Here is a 9866-nt window from a genome sequence, read left to right on the forward strand (position 1 = left end):
CATTTGATTTGGTCAAATAAAAATGTATTGACATTTAAAGTAGTGGTTTGTGTTGTAATTCTGCGCATTGTGTCAAATACTCTCTATATTCAAAAGACAAACATCTTTACTAACTTTATCATGAAGAGAATAGCTTTATTGGCTCATAAGAGAAGATGAGATCTGTTTTTCATGTACATTTTTATTATGAAAAAGACACTATCATGCATCACACCAGAATAATTTATGGAGGGATACACACATATACATGGATTATAACGTTGCAGTTATGCGTGAGTCTGTATTGGTGTTCGTCCCGTAGAGAATGATAGAGGCCGCTAGTGGCCTTGATAGTGCGTCGGCAGCACCATCGAGGGCTTCCACCATGCTTCCGCCATTTTAAAGTAGTCAACTGAGTGGGGATTCCTATGGGTTGTAGCCTCAATGGGGCTGCCCATGCTGTCACAGACGCTGTAAAGGCACAGATATAAAGATGAGTCCTCTATCTATCTCTATGGTTTGTCCATGATTATGGGTGTGTGTGAGTGGGAGGGTGTGGGTCCATGTGTGATGTTACAGGAAGGCACACAGTCTCTCCAGTACAGAAGGGTTTCTGTTGCTGAGGAAGATCAGTTCTTTCTTCCCTTCCTCTGTCTGACCTGATGGAGAGACAGAAATCTCCCAGAAATCAGTTCAACATGTCATAATCTAAACCATCACAAACAGTGCCAGTGGTGAAAGTGAATATCTCTTACTGTGTGGGTGTTGTAGCCAGTGGCGGTCCAGGTAGTAGAGGTAACAGCTCTCAAACTCCTTCTCACTGTAGAGGGAGACTGGTACTGGGACAAACGGGTCCATGCTGTCAAAGCCCTCCTGTAGGAGGAACACAGAGGATGAGGATAGAAGTTTTTATAGGTGAACTTCTGTTTCTATTTGACTGGTCATACAATAACATGAAACATGATGCATGTAAACACGTCAGAAGGGTCTTGTCCAAAAACATCTAGATCCTCCCCTTAGCCCTTGCTAGCCCAGATCAATAGACACCAAGGGTTAGAGGTAGTTTTTGGACTGGACATACAACAACATTAACCAGGATATAAACATGACCCCTGACCTCTCCCAGCAGCTCCTGGGGCAGGTAGGCAGAGCTTGGAGCGTAGAGAGACCCTGTCTGAGACAGAGTGGCGATGACCGCCCCTCCACACTGAGGAGAGAAAGAGAGGGAGAGAGAGAGATAGGGGTGGTGGTGTAAATCACAATCATGTAATTTTCTAGTGTCTATTAGACAGAGGATAACAACTCTATGCAGTTCTCACCCAGTCATTGTTGATCATCTTCCTCAAGTTATGAACCAACGTCAACTCCTCTGGAGCCACCTGACAGACAGGAGAAGAGAGAGACACAGAAAAAGTAGAGAGAAGGGAAAAGTGACAGGAAAAGAGGATGAAATGGAGGGGAGAGAGAGACAGGTCAGTCAAGTAAGCAATCTTTACACAGAAATTACAAAGATACAAAAATGGAAGCAATATAAATCAACATGTATTTTTTATAGATCCACAGTGAGAGGTGAATGAATGTATAGGTGTATAAGTACAGGGCTCTTATCCTCCTTCTTGAGCGTGGTCCTTCCCCAGAGACCGTTGACTCCATCAACAGCCACAGCCAGCCTGAAGCCCCCCTCTGTCCCCCCAGCCTGTAGCCTCAGCTCCTTTAGAACTGCCCCCACCACATCACTGCTGCTCTTCACACGAGACACTCCCTGGGGTGAAAAAAACACAGTTTAACAATGATACGTGGTATGAGATTCTCAAGAGAAGTGCACTGAACCAGTTATGTTGCAGAACTGGAGCCCAGACGCAAGGCGTTCACATGATTCCCAGCCAAAACAGGTCGGAACAGTTTGCATATATTACGACGACATTGTGATGTTTGTGTTCATTTGTTTCTGGAGGCAAGCCGAAGTCGGTAGCTGAAGTCTAAGCCCCTTCGTTGGTGATTGGTCAACAGTAGGGATTCTGCAATAAAGTCTGTCATTCAACAAGAGATTACTTGTTTTCATGCACATTTTTTCATTGAAAAATACTGCACCATACATCTTAGTTAGATATAAAATTGCACGACTAAGATATCCTTGGCAAAAACGTCATAACAGATTAAGTTATTTTAGATTAATTCTGACTACGGCACCTCAAATGGACAAACAGCACTAACACACTCATTTTTCAAGTGAAGGTATTTTAAGGGAGCATGCGAGCACACTCATTCGGTTCGTCTAGCCAAGTTCGGCCAAACTAAAGGATGCTGACGCCTTAATAAAGGGCACGTTGACGCTGGACTCACCATGTCCACCAGCTCCCCTAATGGCCGTCCCTCCTCAGTGCTCTCTCTCTTAGTCCACACGTACCGCTGCCTCAACTTGATCTAAAACAACAAGGGGAGACAGTGACAAATACAGGATGCCTCAAGGAGTAAAAATATGCTAAACAACTGTGTGCAATAGTATTTAAAATGACATCTCTGTACCCCACACTCACACACAATTATCAATAAGGTTCCTAAGTCAAACAATGAATTTCAAGCACAGATTCAACCAAAGGCCAGGGAGCTTTTCCTATGGTTCACAAAGGACACCTATTGATAGTTGGGTAAAAATACAAATAAAACAGACATTGAATATTCCTTTGAGTATGGTGGAGCTATTATAGATGCACCATCCAAAGTGTAAAATTAAACCCACTTCGCCACAGCGATACAGGCGGCAATCCTAACGTAGTTTCCGGAGAGGCAGGAACCGCTCAGAGATTTCACCATGAGGCGAAACGTGATTTAAAAAAAGTTAGTTTAAAGGCTGTGATAGGAGATAACGGAGGATGGATCAACATTGTAGTTATTTCACAATACTAACATAATTGAGTGAAATAGAGTGAAAAGAAGGAAGCCATCTGTTTGCAATAAGGCACTAAAGTAATACCCCAAAAAATGTGACATGAAATTTACTTTTTGTCCAGAATACAAAGCGTTATGTTTGGGGGTAAATCCAACAACAAACACATCACTGAGTATCATGTCATATTTTCAAGAATGGTGGTGGTTGCATCATGTTATGGGTATGCTTGTCATCGGCAAGGCCTCTGGAGTTTTTTAGGATAAAAAGAAAGACACTGGGAAACAAACAAACCCAAATATACACTGGAATTGCTTACCAAGATGACATTGAATTTTCCTGAGTGGCCTAGTTATAGTGTTGACTTACAATCAGCTTGAAAATCTATGGCAATAGTTGAAAATGGCTGTCTAGCAATGATCAACAACCAACTTCACAGAGCTTGACAATTAAAAAAAAGAAAAAGAATAGGCAAATATTGTACAATCCAGGTGTGCAAAAATCTCAGAGACTTACCCAGAAAGACTCACAGCTGTAACTGCTGCCAAAGGTGATTGACATGTATTAACTCATATCAAAATATTACGGTTTTATTCTCCATGAATTAAAAAAATTAAATGTTTCTTCCACTTTGAGAACTTGTGTAGATCGTTGACAAAAAACAACAATTAAATCAATGTTAATCCTGCTTTGGAAACCGTCAAGGTGTGTGAATACTTTCTAAAGGCACTGTATCTTACTTCTAATGTTAGGATTAGGGGATGGTAAACTGATCCTAGATTTGTTCCTACAGGCAACACGTACAGTGCCAGTCAAAAGTTTAGAACACCTACTCATTCCAGGGTTTTTTTTATTTTTTTTACTATTTTCCACATTGTAGAATAATAGTGAAGACATCAAAACTATGTAATAACATATGGAATCATGTAGTAACTCAAAACGTGTTAAACAAATCAGAAAATATTTTAGATTATTCAAAGTAGCCACCCTTTGTCTTGATGACAGCTTTGCACACACTGTGTGTCCAAACTTTTGACTGGCACTGTACCTTGCGCCCACTATCAATCTGAGGAGGAGGAGCTACCTTGGAGAGGAAGTGTTCATTGGTGGTTCTGAAGTTGCGTAGCCAGTTGGAGGCCTGTATTGGCTGGTCAAAGCGGGAGGCGTGGTAGGAGGAGGGCAACAGCTCCTTACAGTTCTTCACCCACAGGTGGGCTATAGAGGAGATTATTATCACAATCATTATCATCATCACCATTATTTTGTGTGCGTATGCCATGTTGGGGTGTGTGTGTGTGTGTGTTACCATCTGGTATGTGTAGTACTAGCCATCCCTGTGTGGAGCAGTAGTGGACAGTATGACAGAGAGACATGGTCTTCCCACTGCCCTTCATCCCATCTACACAACCAGTCAAGGTCAACACAACACAGGTAGACAACACTGATCATAGAGCGGTACGGGGATGACTGTGTGTACAGTCGTGGCCAAAAGTTTTGAGAATGACACAAATATTAATTTCCACAAAGTTTGCTGCCAAAGTTTGTATGATGGCAATTTGCATATAGTCCAGAATGTTATGAAGAGTGATCAGATGAATTGCAATTAATTGCAAAGTCACTCTTTGCCATGCAAATGAACTGAATCCCCCAAAAAACATTTCCACTGCATTTCAGCCCTGCCACAATAGGACCAGCTGACATGTCAGTGATTCTCTCGTTAACACAGGTGTGAGTGTTGATGAGGACAAGGCTGGAGATCACTCTGTCATGCTGATTGAGTTCGAATAACAGACTGGAAGCTTCAAAAGGAGGGTGGTGCTTGGAATCATTGTTCTTCTGTCAACCATGCTTACCTGCAAGGAAACACGTGCCGTCATCATTGCTTTGCACAAAAAGGGCTTCACAGGCAAGGATATTGCTGCCAGTAAGATTGCACCTAAAATCAACCATTTATCGGATCATCAAGAACTTCAAGGAGAGCGGTTCAATTGTTGTGAAGAAGGCTTCTGGGCACCCGAGAAAGTCCAGCAAGCGCCAGGACCATCTAAAGTTGATTCAGCTGCGGGATCGGGGCACCACCAGTACAGAGCTTGCTCAGGAATGGCAGCAGGCAGGTGTGAGTGCATCTGCACGCACAGTGAGGTGAAGACTTTTGGAGGATAGCCTGGTGTCAAGAAGGGCAGCAAAGAAGCCACTTCTCTCCAGAAAAAAACATAACGGACAGACTGATATTCTGCAAAAGGTACAGGGATTGGACTGCTGAGGACTGGGGTAAAGTCATTTTCTCTGATGAATCCCCTTTCCGATTGTTTGGGGCATCCGGAAAAAAGCTTGTCCGGAGAAGACAAGGTGAGCGCTACCATCAGTCCTGTGTCATGCCAACAGTAAAGCATCCTGAGACCATTCATGTGTGGGGTTGCTTCTCAGCCAAGGGAGTGGGCTCACTCACAATTTTGCCTAAGAACACAGCCATGAATAAAGAATGGTACCAAAACATCCTCCGAGAGCAACTTCTCCCAACCATCTAGAACAGTTTGGTGACGAACAATGCCTTTTCCAGCATGATGGAGCACTTTGCCATAAAGCAAAAGTGATAAGTAAGTGGCTCGGGGAACAAAACATTGATATTTTGGGTCCATGGCCAGGAAACCCCCCAGACCTTAATCCCATTGAGAACTTGTGGTCAATCCTTAAGAGGCAGGTAGACAAACAAAAACACACAAATTCTGACAAACTCCAAGCATTGATTATGCAAGAATGGGCTGCCATCAGTCAGGATGTGGCCCAGAAGTTAATTGACAGCATGCCAGGGCGGATTGCAGAGGTCTTGAAAAAGAAGGGTCAACACTGCAAATATTCACTCTTTGCATCAACTTCATGTAATTGTCAATAAAAGCCTTTGACACTTATGAAATGCTTGTAATTATACTTCAGTGTTCCATAGTAACAGCTGACAAAAATATCTAGACACTGAAGCAGCAGACTTTGTAGAAATGAATATCCGTGTCATTCTCTCAACTTTTGGCCACGACTATATTAAATGTGTACAGATATATTGAGGTGTGATCAGGTGTATTAGGAAGGGTAGGATACAGAGTAGGTAGCGCAGGGTGGGCTTGCTGTAGTCGGCTCTCTTCAGGTGAGATATCAGCTCCAGAGCTGGCTGCCTCACCATCACACAGCCCTCGTTAAACGTCTTCACCTGGACAAGGGTACAGACCGTCAGTCATACTGTAATATATACACACACACACACACACACCACACACACACACACACACACAATACCTGTTGTTGGTATCGTGGCGGCAGGCCGTGGGGGAAGACAGTGTGGAAGTGGGAGGGGGGCACAGTGTAGTACTGCCCTAGGTGCTGTTCTGACTGACAGGCCTGGGGACAGAGGGAGATGAAATATCAGTACCCTCCACACTTATTACCACATGCTACAGAATAAAGTGTGATTGATTATTCCACCTACCGGGTCATTCTCCTGTGTTCTGAAGATGGAGAATGTCTCCGGTCTCGTCTCCATGCCAACCGCATCCAGCTGCTGGCCACACCCACTGCCATGGAGCGGCCGCACCGGCGCTACCTGTCCGTGACATCATCACATTCCACAGGTAAGATGCAGGTGGAGGTGTTGAGCGTCTATCATAGTCCAAAACGTGTACGCCTAAGCACAGCAGTGTTCTAGAATTTAGGACCGTTAAAATGAACTACAGTACAGTGGTGAAGCACAAAACACATTTCTACTAGTACCAGCACATCTCCAGAAAGACATGTACTGTATATGTTTCGTGCTGACTTTTCAAAATGCATTGATCACATGGAAAATGACATCCCAATGCATCTTAAATGTTAATAAATATTCATAGCTAGCACTAGCTCAAGATGTACTCTTAAGGAGCCTAACGTCGCCGTTACTCCTTAAGGTCCAAGGACCTTATGTTATTTTCAGAGGTAGACTGATGAGGATGAGGTAGTTGGATGGGCTATTTACAGATGGGCTATGTACAGGTGCAGTGATCTGCTCTGATAGCTGGTGCTTAAAGTTAGTGAGGGAGATATGGGTTTCCAGCTTCAGTGATTTTTGCAGTTTGTTCCAGTCATTGGCAGCAGAGAACTGGAAGGAAAGGCGGTCAAAGGAGGAATTGGCTTTGGGGATGACCAGTGAGATATACCTGCTGGAGCGCGTGCTATGGGTGGGTGCTGCTATGGTGACCAGTGAGCTGAGATAAGGCGGGGCTTTACCTAGCAAAGACTTAGATGACCTGGAGCCAGTGGTTTTGGCGACAAATATGTAGCGAGGGCCAGCCAACAAGAGCGTACAGGTCGCAGTGGTGGGTGGTATATGGGGCTTTGGTGACAAAAACAGATGGCACTGTGATAGACTGCCACCAATTTGCTGAGTAGAGTGTTGGAGGCTAATTTGTAAATGGCATTGCCTAAGTCAAGGATCGGCAGGATAGCCAGATTTACTAGGGTATGTTTGGCAGCATGAGTGAAGGATGCTTTTTTGCGAAATAGGAAGACGATTTTAGATTAAAATTTTGGATTGGAGATGCTTAATGTGAGTCTGGAGAGTTTACAGTCTAACCAGACACCTAGGTATGTGTAATTGTCCACATATTCTATGTCAGAACCGTCCAAAGTAGTGATGCTGGACGGGCGGGCCGGTGTGGGCAGCAATCGGTTGAAGAGCATGCATTTAGTTTTACTTGCATTTAAGAGCAGTTGGAGGCCACGGAAGAAGAGTTGTATGGCATTGAAGCTCGTCTGGAGGTTAGTTAACACAGTGTCCAAAGAAGGGCCAGAAGTATATAAAATGGTGTCGTCTGCGTAGAGGTAGATCAGAGAATCACCAGCAGCAAGAGCGACATCATTGATGTATACAGAGAAAAGAGTCGGCCTGAGAATTGAACCCTGTGGCAGCCCCATAGAGACTGCCAGAGGTCCGGACAACAGGCCCTCCGATTTGACACACTGAACTCTATCAGAGAAGTAGTTAGTGAACCAGGCGAGGCAGTCATTTGAGAAACCAAGGGTGTTGAATCTGCCGAGAAGAATGTGGTGATTGACAGAGTCGAAAGCCTTGGCCAGGTCGATGAATACAGCTGCACAGTATTGTCTCTTATGGATGGCGGTTATGATATCATTTAGGACCTTGAGCGTGGCTGAGGTGGGCCGGTGTGGGCAGCGGTGAGGTGGGCCTCCTCTGCATCTCACAAAGACATGGCGGATGGAACCAAACATCTCAAATTTGGACTCATCAGACCAAAAGGACAGATTTCTACGAGTCTAATGTCCATTGCTAGTGTTTCTTGGCCCAAGCAAGTCTCTTCTTCTTATTGGTGTCCTTTAGTAGTGGTTTCTTTGCAGCAATTCGACTTGGTCTTTTACCAAATAGGGCTATCTTCAGTATACCACCCCTGCCTTGTCACAACACAACTGATTGGCTCAAATGCATTAAGGAAAGAAATTCCACAAATAAACTTTTACCAAGGTACACCTCTCAATTGAAATGCATTCCAGGTGACTGTCATGAAGCTGGTTGAGAGAATGGCAAGTGTGCAGAGCTTTGAGCTTTTCATTGTTTTGATGTCTTCACAATTATTCTACAATTTAGAAAATAGTAAAAAATAAAGAAAAAACCTTGAATGAGTAGGTGTGTCCAAACTTTTGACTGGTACTGTATATTTTTTTTATTGTTTCTCGCTGATATGAAAGATAAGGAAGCGATGCATGTTAATGTTCAGACCGAGCGTTGGGGCTCTTAACTAAACATCGCCATACAGAAGACGCCTTCGTCCAATGACTTATGTGTAATGGAAATGAGAGTTGAGTCAGCACATAATTAGGTATAAGGGACTATAGTATTCATGCAAGCCTCAAGACAATCATAGACACTTCCCGACAGTTGTGGCTGCTTTGTGTGATGTATTGTTGTCTCTACTTTCTTGCTAATTTATGCTGTTGTCTGTGCCCAAAAATGTTTGTACCATGTTTTGTGCTGCTACCATGTTGTGTTGCTACCATGCCGTGTTGTCATGTGTTGCTGCCTTGCTATGTTGTTTTCTTAGGTCTCTCTTTGTGTAGTGTGGTGTTGTCTCTCTTGTCGTGATGTGTGTTTTGTCCTATATATTTTTTTTGAATCCCAGCCCCCGTCCCCGCAGGGAGCCTTTTTGCCTTTTGGTAGACCGTCATTGTAAATAAGAATTTGTTCTTAACTGACTTGCCTAGTTAAATAAAATAAATAAAGCTATGAATGTCATGGGATCTTGCACCATGGACTCACCGTTTGTCGTAATCTGAAGGATAGTCTGCGAAGGGCCATGGTCTGGAACATGAATAAGTACATAAACCCAGGTCAATTTACACAGTTACACTGGTGCCATCTGTACTATTGCAGGGGCGACCTTCACTGTAAAATAATGACTATGTTTTTAGGACTATCAATGTAATCTCAGCTCAATAACTAGTTAACCTTGTATTAGCTAGCTAGATATCTGCTAGCAAGACACTGTAACATGCATCCTTGTTTTACAGTACACTGCAGCAAGACTACAACTGTAGGTACACAACAACAATTTACCAACCAATTCAATATTAAGATCCAAACAGGCAAGGTCATGTAGTTTTAGACGGTTCAGGTCTATTTTGAAAACACTGAAGAGTTGCACAATTTCGGTCGAACTGTCACGGTGCTAAATCTGTGGCAGCCGCCATTTTGGCTTGTAGACGAAGGGATGTTACGTAGAGAGCTCAAATATGCACATCGTTTCCGCAAATCTAGATGTCATCCACAGTTTTTTTAGAGCTCGGTGGTCTTATTTAGAACCAGTCTGATTAAAAAAAAAATATATATATATATATATATATATATATATATAGTGTACAGTTGGATAGCTGAATGGTGGGTGATGAGAATAGTTGGCCTAAAATAGATTTAAGTCAATGAACCTAGGATTTAGGCCTATAGGATTCCAATGGTTATGACAGG

The 9866-nt window shown here is 43.3% G+C and overlaps 1 protein-coding gene across 1 annotated transcript; it reads right to left on the reverse strand.

Moving 5' to 3' along the window:
• Positions 1-163: 163 nt before the first annotated feature.
• On the reverse strand, positions 164-9623 carry LOC106605794 (small ribosomal subunit protein mS29). Its single transcript, XM_014201738.3, has 13 exons — positions 9463-9623; positions 9162-9203; positions 6345-6458; positions 6155-6256; positions 5960-6068; positions 4173-4265; positions 3951-4081; positions 2323-2403; positions 1577-1741; positions 1299-1358; positions 1097-1186; positions 735-852; positions 164-638 (listed from the first exon to the last, which is right to left on the reverse strand). The coding sequence occupies exons 2-13, from the start codon at positions 9198-9200 to the stop codon at positions 553-555; spliced, it is 1188 nt and encodes a 395-aa protein (XP_014057213.2). The 5' UTR covers positions 9201-9203; positions 9463-9623; the 3' UTR covers positions 164-552.
• Positions 9624-9866: the final 243 nt, after the last annotated feature.

This window comes from Salmo salar, chromosome 05 (genome assembly GCF_965601325.2).
Source record: "Salmo salar chromosome 05, fSalSal1, whole genome shotgun sequence".
Taxonomy (NCBI): domain Eukaryota; kingdom Metazoa; phylum Chordata; class Actinopteri; order Salmoniformes; family Salmonidae; genus Salmo; species Salmo salar.